The sequence below is a fragment of the Antennarius striatus genome, chromosome 1 (genome assembly GCF_040054535.1).
Source record: "Antennarius striatus isolate MH-2024 chromosome 1, ASM4005453v1, whole genome shotgun sequence".
NCBI classification, from domain to species: Eukaryota; Metazoa; Chordata; class Actinopteri; order Lophiiformes; family Antennariidae; genus Antennarius; species Antennarius striatus.
Window position 1 is genome coordinate 14,644,404 of NC_090776.1, and position 12,871 is coordinate 14,657,274.

Below are 12,871 nucleotides of genomic sequence, written 5' to 3' on the forward strand. Positions count from 1 at the left end.
ATTTTGGATTTTCACTTGTATTTCAATAAAAATGTGGACAGCGCGATGGCTCATGTACGTATGTGTACGCACACACACACATATATGCAGTATATATATATATATATATATATATATATATATATATATATATATATATATACAGTAATCCAGCCACATGATACTGTATGAGCATTCTATTGGCTGACAGAATCCGGAAGTGCGCTGCGTCCCGAGACTCACGGAACACAGCGCACTTCCGCACGTTAAAGAAACACTTAAAAGCGCTTTAAACAATCTGTAAGAGTGTGGCAAAAGATAATACAGATATAAGGTGGTTTAATATCGGTATGGAAGGGTTCATGCATGTTTAAATTACTGTAAATAATAAGATAGTTTGCCGCTATGTCGTGGAATTCATAATTTGCGTGTGGTTCCTGGAAATCATTAACCGCGAGTAATGAGGGCGCACTGTAGTTCGCCGCAATATCGCAGAATTTCGGTATTTACGGGTGGTCCTGGAACACATTAACTACGAGTAACAAGTGTGGCAGGATAGCGCTACACTCCCCACCGTGAGGGGCAGTGTGGCAGACAATCAGCGAGTGGCTACCTATAAGTAGACCTAGTCGGACCCTTCTCCGTCCTTTCCGCTTCCTCTCCCTCCTTTACGGAGCCAACAGCCGTGCGTGGCAGCGTCTTGCGGTCAGCCGATTGGGTTTCAAAACAAAGGTAGGCATGCTTGCTCTACTCGATTTATTCCATGTATGGGCCCCGTGCTTACTCCGGTTTTGCTCCGTCTGGCAGTGTGGTGTTACCGGGAGCTGGGCTGTCTCCCTTGGGCCAGTGTGCGGGCGGTGCGCTCTCTGAGGGTAGGACACTTAGTTGTCTGCCTTTTATATCAAGCTACTGATGGTCTGTGGTGTATTGTGGATTATGATTCTCTCCCAGCCATCGCTGGTGTAGTCTGGGTTGCTGGCTTCCGCCTCCTGCCGAGTGCGACACCTCGATCCTGCCCTCCATTAGGAAATGCTTATTTGTAACTTTTGTTATTTCGTAATGTCCTATATCCATAATTTAATTAGGTTAATTTGTTTATTTTGCAGTGCGCGACCGTCATTGCCGCTGTGAGCCTCGCTGCTGTTTAGGTTCTTCGTTCTTCTTCTTTCTCCTTCGTCTGTGTGTCTGCTCTGGGGTTCAGCTCGTCTGGAGACTTTATCACCGTAATTCGGCACTGATTCGGCCCATATCGGACTAGGCTCCATTAACGGTGGTCAAAGTTACGGCATTAACAAAAGTTCTCAACATGAGCCAAGAGAGGGCGTCCGACCGTCTCAGATGCTGAGCCATCACCTCTGGAGATTGGTTTTAATTAGAGGGGCAGACTCTTTCTCAAATCTTTGAGTTTATTCATTTTTTATTTCTTTCGTTGAATTATTATTGATAAGTTTTGTGGGTTATATTTGATTTATTGTTTAGTAACCTTTTCTTCTCCTCTTTTTGATAATTTGTGTGTTAGAACAGTTTATTTTGGGGTTACTGACATTTGGTTATAGTGTATCAGGGTTGCCTTGATTTTGTTTCTAATGGTGTTCTTTTTCTTTGACAGGTGCTGAGGGCCCAGAGCGGCAGCGGTTCCCCTGGTGTTGGTTCCTTATTCACATTTTTTTTGGTTTGCTATGTCACAGGTGCAGTGTAGCTTTTGGATCTCTCCCCTTTTTGTTACCGCTGTCGTGGTAAGCCCCAGCCCTGTCTCTTTTTTTGGTAATTCCTCATAACACTCCTTATAATCACATTCGTTAGTATTAATTTAGTCTGTTGCTCATTTTAAAATAATTGGTTAATAAAAGTCTTTTTATAATTAGAAATCACACTCTCGTCCTGTGGAATTTCTCGAACTGTGTGCCTTGGTCCAAATCGAAGCCTAGTCATTTGTAAATCTTGTTTATATCCTGGGGTGAAAGTCCCCAGGTGGCGTTGTCAGCAACTGCTTCACACCGCTCGCCTTGCCACACAAGGAATCACTGTAATTGCATAAATTCAAATCAAATATTTTAAGAGTCTGACCTGTTCGTTGTGAACAAAAAGTGAGAGCAACTCTGCTGAGTAATTCTGGTTTTGCATATTGGTCCTCATCAGCAAGCACCCAGAAACAACCTTTTGACATTTCCTGGGGACGAATCTGAAAACACATAAATAAATGCACAGTGTAAATACACTGTGTACTTTTTTTTTCCTCTATATTTTCACATTACTGTGGCTACAGTGCAAAATGGAAAAGTAAGAATATGCATGATTTGAATCAAATTGTAAGACATACATGTTACTAGACTATTCAGATTTGTTTTTTGTTTACAGTGGCAAATCTGTCAGTCTGAATAAATCCTTGGAATTATATTCCTCTTAACCAAACAACATACAAAAAGAATACAACGTGCAAGACTCCAGCTCAAGACATCCAATAGTTATCTCATTAAATGTCTCATTAACAAAAGATTTTGATTGGCCAGACATTGCTGAATCTTAGTCTGTGCAGCGGTGGATGATTTTGTTTCAAGTTTCATACAACTGACTTGTATAAAAGTGGCACAAAGACATAATTTTTGTAAGCACAGCATAGGGGTACATGGTGCATGTTGGATACTCACCCTGCAGTTATAAGAAAATGATTGCAATGTGTGAAGTTTTTGTGGAGGTGGTTAGGGGCCCTTTTTATCTGTCAGGTATGTTGTCATTATTGAAGTATGATGATTACAACGTTATATCACTTTTTTTGTTACCGGTTGAGCTACTCTGCATTTGTTAGCAGTGCATGGTCTTATTCAAGAAGAAGTTTTACAACAGCTTTGTCTCAAAGACACCATATGCTAGGGTTTCATACAGCTGTGCTATAAGTGTTTTTCGTGTCCTACTAAGAGGTTCACTTGGAAATTGAAGCATATGCTTTAGTTTGCCAAACACCTGTACTGCTCTTCATCTGAGATTTAATTATTAATCAAACTACAAACGAATACCACTTGTGGTGTGAACTAAAATTGCTCTGTGGAGAACATCTGCAGAATCCAAGGCCGTTCAGACAATAACACCTGATCATCTGTTATTTTTAATTACTGCTGTTTTGGCGCAGAGGTAGAAAGTTGGTTTTCTAAGACAACCATCTGTACTGTTCAGCCACTGCCAATGAACATCAGAAGCAATTGGAAACAGAGCAGAAAAGAGGACCATTATAAATATCTGTCCTGAATTCTGACTTTGTTGTCGCACTACTAGTTATGGGAAGAACCATCAAATAATGAGAAATTCTACATTTGTGTGTTTATGTAGTGATCTATTACACTTCAATGTATAGACTTTTTTATTATTCATTACGATGACTTAAAATTTTGTCTTGCATTGTCTTACCTTGGACCAATTTAAGCGTTTCATGGAGGTATCATGTTTGAAGTCCTTCTTAGGCTTGAGGCCATAAGGCAGCACATGTTGAGTTGGTGACCCTAGAGCACTCAAATATCCTAGAGGGGGTGGAGGGGGCGCGCCAAAAAGAGGAGGCACTCCGGGCGGAGGAGGTGGGGCGGGATATCCAGGTAAAGGAGACGGAGGAGGTTGAGGCAGGAGACCTGGTGCCGCCGGTGGTGGAGCAGGAGGTGGAGGTCCAGACAAGAGTGTGGATCCAACATGGGCGGAGGAGAGAGTAGCAGCTGCAGCTCCACACTGGTTGAGTTGTGAGATGAAGAAAGTGGCAACTAAACGTTTTTATCCAGTCTTGGAGACTACTATAAAATATTGTAAATATTTAACTAAAAGCAAGGGGATTTTTTTCTCTAATCACAGAATTTGCAAAGATATACTCCTCTTTGGCTGACCCTCTATCACCAACATATTCAAGCTATTACATTCGGTAATATTATAAGCTAAACCTGTAACATTAAGACACAAATTTTTTGGTCTCTATCCTCTATATATTCTAGGAAACATTCAATAATGGTTATACACAAGTGAGAAAACTTGTGAAAGACATAATCTCTTGTTCAACAGTTTTTTTCAGCATGTAAACAGAGTCTCGACAGAGTACAAATAGTCTGCTTCAATTTCTGAAGGCTTTCACAGTTTTACACTGATTATCGCCTTATTTTCAGATCATCTTCATTTGAATGTGTTCTTGACACACTCGTCTTCTACTCACAATTACGTTACAATATTTGTTGGCAGACATTTGAAGTAGAACCAAATAAGTTAAAACTCCTGCGTAAACTGTCATGCACAAATGTGTTTGAAGCAAAATGATAACTTGCTTTGACTCCTATGTTTGTAGAATTTGGTGCAAGTTGTCAGTTATCCAGGTTATGGTTATTCAAAGCTGTTTAAATCAATCCACTGAAGGGGAACCGAAAACTTGTGATAACCTGACTAAACCTTTATGAAGGCTCATTCAGCACTCTTCCTTCACGTCAAGGAAGAGGGACACTGATTTCAAGACACCAATGTTCAGATTTCGGACAAGGAGGACAGATGGTTTGAGAGAGAGAAAAAAGCCATCCATGTCAAAATGGAGAAGCCATCTCTGAACAGGGGGGGTGGTCTATGACATCACCATTCGCTCGTTTACAATCAGGTCCTTTGGAAACTCTCAAAGAGAATGCGTCAGTAGATTAACCCAGGTGATGGGTCTCATGCTAATGACACCCATTAGTAAGCACAGGCTTGGTGAAACTGGCATTTCAACGACCCCCTTTGACGAACCCTGGCCGCGCCATCAACCACTGTTGAGGAGCCAGATGGGTTTCAACTATGGTTGTTGGAATATGAATAGCACTGACCACACCGCACAGGGTTCATAAAGTGGGACAAGACCAGCCACCAGTAGAACTGAAGAAGCCTCTTGGATGAGAGATCAAACATCAAGAAACTTAAAGTCTAGTGGATTGATTTAAACAGCTTTGATTCCCATGTTTGTAATATGTCAAGTTCACCGGGTCACCATATCTCAGGATTTTGAACCGGTCAGCCGTTTAATTCGTTAAAATCTCCAAATTCTCACATCTCCAGTTTCTATCTAAAACACACTTGCAATTACTTATTCATCTGAAGCAAAACATCAAATGTTATAACCTGAGCTACAAGGCTAGGTAAATTGTATGATACAGAGAAAATGGCTTATTGATCCAGGCACCAGCTTTAGAGAGGCACAGTAAAGGTCAGCTCTGGGCCATTACCGCCCCTGCCTCTAGAGGAAAGAGCACCTTTGCTGAATTAACAAATGCAGATGTGTATTTGTTGGTGAGACTCACACAGTGTGTGTGTGTGTGTGTGTGTGTGTGTGTGTGTGTGTGTGTGTGTGTGTGTGTGTGTGTGTGTGTGTGTGTGTGTGTGTGTGTGTGTGTGTACTATCATTTTGAGTCATCATACTATTTGAGTATTCATTCAGTGCTTGCTCTCTCAAATTAAAAAATTATCAGAACAAAAAAAGAAATTCCTCTTACTCATCTGAGTGTTTACTTATCTAGCAGTACCAGGGCATGGGAGCAACTCTGTAGAATGTTGGGGTGGGGAGTTCAGTAGTAGGTCAGTGTTTTAGATCAAAGGGGGGGGGCGTCAGAATAAATTGTTTTTAAAACAATGTCCTCATATGGAGTAACAATCGACAAACACTAGGTCAGGATAGGTCAGTGTTCTCTTTCTATGGGGTGTAAAACTCGATCACACAAGGGACTAAAATTCAGATAATGTTGCAGGCCAAATAGATTTTACATTCACCTATAATAGTTTGGCTTGAAAAGTTTAACTTCACATGATTACAACTTCTTTTTCTAAAATATATTGGTGATTCAGTCTGGCTGTAGGCTTGACACATGCAGGTTCCGTGCCGCTATGGAGGCTCGATGAGAAAAATATTCACACTGTCAACCCCAAGAAACGAAAACCTATTCATAGTAAGTAAAAAATAATTTGAATCATGTTTTGATAAATTAAAAACATTTTGTCAAGTAATGAAAATTGAGAGGGGCATTTTCTCTGCTTACCTGGCCTGACTTGACAGCCAGCAGTTCAGCTTGAAGTTGAGCTATCTTTTCTTCATACCTTACCAGCTGATTCTGTGCCTGCTGTCTGTTAAGAAACTCCTCATCTAACTGAGAAGAAAAATGCATGTCCAGATCAATCACACAACTGTTCATTATTGTTGACTTACCATATTTTCCACACTATAAGGTGCACCTAAACGCCTAAAATTTTCTCATAAACCCGTAGTGCGCCTTATAATCCGGTGCGTGTTGTATATGGATTAATATTCATATTAATATTGGTTAAAAACATGATCGCTGAAAAAAACCCGGCAGTCTGGCCGCCAGTCATGCCGCACTCCTCCACCAGAGGCGCACCCTCACAAGGCACTCAGGCCCACGCCCCCTAACAACGGTAGTCAAGGGGGGTCACCGAAGTCCCAACTCTGACTGAGCTGCTCTCAGACGGTAGAGCAGACTGTAGGAGCACCGGTGATTACATAGCTAAACATAAGGAACTTTCAACAGTTCTATTAATAAAGGTTGACTGACGGACTGATCTCAGAATTTCCTAACTATTTGGCGTCGGAAATAACCCACTTTAAACTCAATTGGTCTTAAAAATGCCATTGTGCTGTCATCTGGAATCTAGCGACAGTCCATTCTATTAGTCTGTGGAAACACACGGAGAAACTGGCATAAAGGTGAATGAAAGACCCTCAAAAGCTGAACTTCCAGCCTTTTCTGAAATTTCAAGTCACTGTTAGACAAAGGTGCCAAAGGGTGTGCTGCAATTGATTTACAAATGTACTTAGCTCTGGGGGGGGGGGGGGGGGGGCATTCAGGCTTGTGTATTCTGTCTGCAGCGACGTGCTGTGAGATTAACGGCGGTGAGACACCGAAGTGAAGTCAGTTCTAGGAGTAAATCAGCGTCACATTTGCCAGTAAATTAGCAGCCTGACATTAAAAACTAGTTAAAAAATTGTTTAGGACAAACAGCAGCAAATAGCTGCACCTCACCTCCGACTGGACTGCCGATCGATCAAAACAATATTTAATTAATAAACGAAGTTGAAAGTCGGAGCTTAAATATCTGCTTCGAATTTCAGATCAGGAAATAATCCGCTCTGTTCGCACTGACTGCACTCGTAATGAATTTAACCAGTTTTTAATGTCAGGTTTTTTAATATGCGTGTTGACTTCTTTCTAAGATGGCAAAGTGATCAAGTGATCAGGTTCCCTTGATGAGGCTCAGAATGGCTTATTGACATAACAATAGAGGCCATTCAAAGGTACTCAGGAAGTCATGGAAGCCTGGGCAGCGCGGCTCTATCTAGTGGACAGATTGCGCAACTACAGCCGCTGCAGTTTATCAAATAAATTGTATTTTTTATTATGTGCGCCTTATAATCCGCTGCGCTTTATATATGAAATAAATAATAATAATAATAATAAAAGAAAATTATTAAATTATTATTAAATTATTGAGGGTGTGCCTTATAGTCCAGTGCGCCTTATAGTGCAGAAAATACTGTACTTGTAATTAGGAAGGTAAACTGTAGATTTCAAATTAATCTCCCATCACCATAATTTCTCTGAAAAATCGAGATCATATCTACAATCACTGACAAGTCTTCAGCCAACATTACAAAAATTTTTGCTAGTTTGACTTCACCATTATACAGAAATCAGTATGACAGTTATTTTCTAGCAGGTAGTTTGTCTCTGTGGCTCATTCTTATGTCAAAAGAAACGTTTTAAGGTTTTCGATAAAATAAAAAATTACACAACAAATTTAAAATTAGTTCATGATCAACAAAACCCCAAGGCCCAAAAACCCATGATATTTACTGAAACTTAAATAAGAGTGATGTGAGACATTTTTAACTTCTACTGTAGCTGGAAATTGGTATTGGTGCCCAATACTTATATGTGTATATGCACGTCAAAGTTGCTTCTGTTTTGGCCACATGGAAATGAGATGAAGATAAAGGGCCACTTTTTTTGTTTTGCTTGGTCAATACTTGCCTTCTGTGCCAATTCAGAAGCTCTTTGTTCACATTCACCAATTCGAGATTTATCCACACACAGCTCTGGAAAAAAAAAGTATCGAGATTTTTTAAGCTTTATTTAAAAAAAAGGCAGTTTAAGTAAGCTACTGGAGATATGGGACTTGCCTAGAAGGTGGGTGAAATCCACATCCAGGCGCTTGCGGTAACTGAAGTCTGGGTCAGTGCCACTTCTGTGGAGCACAATCTGAGACACACACTCTTCAACTATCTTGAAATACTGAGGCCTGAAAGTATGCAAAAAGAAAGTAAATGAAGAATAACAGTGGTGAAAAAATAGTAATACTTTATTTTATTTAATTACAGAATGTCATGTGTATTTCTATGATAACGCCAATATCTAAAAAATATTTACATGATCTCAAACACAGCTGAAAATAAAAAAATATTTTCGCCCTTATTGCAGTTAAACTGTTTTAAATTCCCTTTGGTCTGATGAATGATCATTGAATAACCAAGGGAATCCAACTATTATAAAAGAATAGTTGTTAAACTGCAATAACAGATGACAGGCAAGGCTGGGAGCCACATAGCAAGTGTTGCAATTGATCTACTCGTTATTTTGCAACAATGGCACTAAAAGAACAAATCCTTTCTCCAACAAAACATTTATAAATACTTGTAAACAGCGACCCTGACTTCAACATAATCCTAATAAAGTGTTGAAAGTAGATCTGACAGAATGAATACTGTGTACGTTTTTGAAGATGAGGTGCCTAAGGGAATCAATCGGGATGAAGACAGGAATATTAACAAATTAAATGGAATGGAATAAGACATGTTGTCAGTTAAGCCGGTGGTGTTTCTTTCAATACTTTGACGTTGGGTTCCCTGTGTAATAAGGGATCTTCTCTCGCTTTCTGCCTTTAAAATTGTGTGTGTGTGTGTGTGTGTGTGTGTGTGTGTGTGTGTGTGTGTGTGTGTGTGTGTGTGTGTGTGTGTGTGTGTTTATATCATATATACTGTGTATAGTGTGGCCTAGTTCCTCGCGGTTAATGTGTTCCAGGAACTACACGCGATTAACAAATTATTCAATAGACCGATGAACTATTTATCTTATTTACAATAATTTAAATGTTTATGAACACTCCCCAAACTGATATTAAACCACATTCTCCCACACTGTTATAGACTATTTAAAGTATCTGTGTTTTACGAAAGTCCTAAATGACAGAACAGAGCACACCTCCGGATGCTGTCAGCCAATAGAATACGGTATCGGTATCACGTGACTCCCTACTAAAAATCCGCGATTAGGTGGAGTTGCAATGGATGATGCGCGAAGGCTCACTGTATATACATATATCTTCCCACCTATATATTTGAATAAGCTCACTTGAGAACCTCACTCTGTCACGCTTTAACCCCACCCATTACACCCCAAACAATCAGAGTGCATCTGCCAGAAGGAATCACGTGAACAATTTGGCGTAAGGCATCGGGCAGCGAGGCTTTTTAATGCAGTTATGCTTTTCATTCACACAACGCAGATATCCGGGAAGAAAACGCTGGCCAAAGTGAAGTTTTTTGAAAACGCGTGCCTGCGTTGTCGTGTTGACTCTTTGATCGAAACTTTTTCTATCCTCGACAGGTCTCCCTGCGATAAAAACCGCTGTGATGTTAGTGTGTGACCCGCGTCTACATGTACACACAGAATGGACGGAGTTAAAACCAGCTATTTTTTGACATAAAACAGCTCCATATCGACGACGCGTTGATAAACATGCTTGACAGTTGGATATTTGTACAAATATATAAACTTTATGACTCATAAAGAAAGAAACAAACAAATATCCGGCAGTGGCTCAGCGGTAGACCAGACATCGCCCAGCCATCGGCAGTTGGATTCCCGCGCCTGCCAGATATCTTCGGAATGTGATGCTGATAGTGGGAGGTGTCAGCTCACCTCCCAGCCACTGCCGAAGTGCACTTGAGTGAGGCGCCGTCCGCCCCAACAGCTGCTCATTGGGGCGCACCCCGAAGTTGCGACCCATCACTCCGCCTTCCCAGTACTGCATGATGTTATTAATTGCATGCCAACAGGCCCCTAAGTGTGTTGTGTTTGTGATTCCTTCTGGCAGATGCACCGCGATCGGTTGGGCGCCGTGATTGACAGGTAGTGGGTGGAGTTAAGAGCGTCACAGAGTGAGATTTTCAAGTGAGCTTATTCAAATATATAGGTGGGGAGATATCTATGCGGTGCACTGGTGCTGTGCCAGGAGTTTCCCCCACCTCACGCCTTCAGTCAGCTGGAATAGGTTCCAGCTCACCACGACCCGCCTCAGCGGATGAAGCGGTTGAAAATGAATGAATACCTGAAAAATATATTTTATAAATATATATATATATATAGATAGATAGATATATATATATATATATATAGATAGATAGATATAGATACACACACATACACTCACACACACACACATATAATGTATGTACACGTGTCTGTGTTTGACATCAAGGATACCATGAAATAAAATACTAAAAATCACAACACCCGTCGTACAAAAATGATGTGTATTCATGGGATCAGCTACAGGTGTGAAGCACAGCACATATGTCAAATGTGAAGAGTACCGATTCCAAGAGCAGGGAAGTGCCCAAACAAAACCTGAGGAAAGCAATTGTTAAAAATCATAAAAGGCCTTTCTTGTAGTATTACAAACTATCGTTATCTATAGGACACCAACTGTGGCAGATGGATATGTAACCTTCATTGGCTCCAACTGGCAAGATAAAATAGATAAACATCTGACTGAGAGGTATTTTTGAAGGGATTTTTTGGTCAAGAACTGACCTTAGTGGACTTTGCAATGTTTGGTTTAGAGTTTAAGCAACATTTTCCAATGGCAGAAAATGAATCATGGTATTGAATTATTGCCAAATAAGCTTTATATGATATGTAGGTTATTACCTTGTTATAAGAATACGACAGATGTGTGTTAATATAGAACGCTGCGTATAGACAGAGAGAAAAGGACCAAAGTGGTGAAGGGGGTCTCTTTATGTGGAAGATATCTTAGCACTGTAACTAATTCTTACAAAGTGCTACACCGATGTTTTTTTAGCCATTATAGCAAATGTGGTCATGTTAATGTAATATGAAATGAAGAAAGTTATGTAATTAATCAAAGTGGCAGAATTTTTTGCCGTTGTTTTGGGGGGTATAAATTTTTCAGGTGATCCTTTTGATATTCCTCAGATTACGGCTCCATCTTTTGATCAATCCAAGGTTGAACTCACACTGAGCTGTGAGTGGACCAACATAAAATAAGCCTTTGAAAAGCACCATGAATAGAATATGAGAAATACTCTGAAGTCATGGGTGCCGTAGATGATTTGTAGATGAAAGAGACAGCATTCTCTTTATTAATGAATGTCATTAGAGGGTTCCAAATAGCTATATGTAAGACTTTCAGTTTGTAACATCCAGCTAAAATTATCAACGGAATTATGTTTTTCACATTCTGTGGAAGACTTTATGTATTGTTGGACAGAAATCCCATTGGGTAGCAGATTAACCAGCTAATTTTGGTCTGCACTGTCTACGAATAACACTTTGTAACTCAAGAGGCAATGATGTCACAAATACAGCCCCTGGTTAGACCATTTTGTGTAGGTAGTCATTAAAAGGAACAGGAAATTGAAAAATGACTTATGCTCTTGGCAATTATCTTTACTACTATCCACTTACAGCAAGAAACCATGAAACCACAAGGAAAAGAAGATTTTCAAATAAAAATGAAAGATTCAACCCTGGTATGCTTTTCACCCCTGGAAAAAAGGGAAAGGGAAAGGAATGCTGAGATCCCAGCTTTTATGGTAGAGTATAAAGTAAAGAGCCATTAACCCATTTTAACCCAAGTTAACAATTTTTAGATTTTTGTAATGATTTTCAGAACATTTGCATACAAACATGTTGGAACTTCCAAAACTCCTTTATATCAAGTAAGAAAAGAAATACAGGCTGTCCTCAAATGAGGACACTGGGTTGATATGCATACATTCTGGCCAAATAAAAGAATACTTCCATTTTCAGAAGACAAAATAAACGGTTTCTACTTAATAATAATGACAAATGAACAAAAAACACTTAATTTAACATGTTCAGAAACTGCTCATTCCTTAGAATGATATGGAACAAAACATTCAACACCTAAGGTTACATTACAATTTTTACAATATGTTCTTTGGTTGAGGGACATTTCCCATTGACTTAGATACTTGCCGCCAAAGATGTACATTCCTTATTGGTTGTACTGTGTCATGATTTGTACCAATTGTAACACATTTGTTGTCCACCCATTTCACAATGGGAATTTCTTCATTGTGATCAAACCTGTAATCACATGTTCCTCTCGGTTCTTTTTTCATTGCATTTAATTCCTCAAATGGGCACTTGCTGATCCTGTTTTCCCTCATTGCTCCCATGGCATTGAATCCCAAAGTCCTCCAATGAACATATTATCAAAGTATACATTATAAAAGAATGGGTTATCTGCAACCACCTTAGAACCGAGCAACAAATCGCTGTTTTCTTCATTAGCAGACCCTTTGCCAATACAGATCAAAATTGTAGCAGTATCCTGACACCACACATAATACCCAAAAAATATAAAAATTTATATCGGTATCAAATTGGTTTGCCCCGCATGAATTGCTTGACAGTGTTATGTCCATAACAGCACACAATCATTTCGTCAACTGACAAATTCTCCTCAAACACTCCAAATTTTTGGAAGGATTCTTGAAGCATAGTAATCAGTGGCCTTATTTTATTTGTAATATTATTTATTATAATATTCATTTATAACTTAAAAT

General features: G+C 39.6%; 1 protein-coding gene across 1 annotated transcript in view; it reads right to left on the reverse strand.

Annotated features, from left to right (window-relative positions):
- The window catches only part of LOC137596861 (protein diaphanous homolog 3-like), a 210,437-nt gene that overhangs the window by 161,168 nt on the left and 36,398 nt on the right, over positions 1 to 12,871 (reverse strand). Inside the window, exons 13-17 of the mRNA XM_068317638.1 lie at positions 8,156 to 8,274; positions 8,003 to 8,071; positions 6,000 to 6,103; positions 3,382 to 3,690; positions 2,047 to 2,161 (exon numbers count right to left, since the gene is read on the reverse strand). Coding sequence (XP_068173739.1) covers positions 2,047 to 2,161; positions 3,382 to 3,690; positions 6,000 to 6,103; positions 8,003 to 8,071; positions 8,156 to 8,274 — 716 coding nt within the window. The remainder of the gene's footprint in view (positions 1 to 2,046; positions 2,162 to 3,381; positions 3,691 to 5,999; positions 6,104 to 8,002; positions 8,072 to 8,155; positions 8,275 to 12,871) is intronic.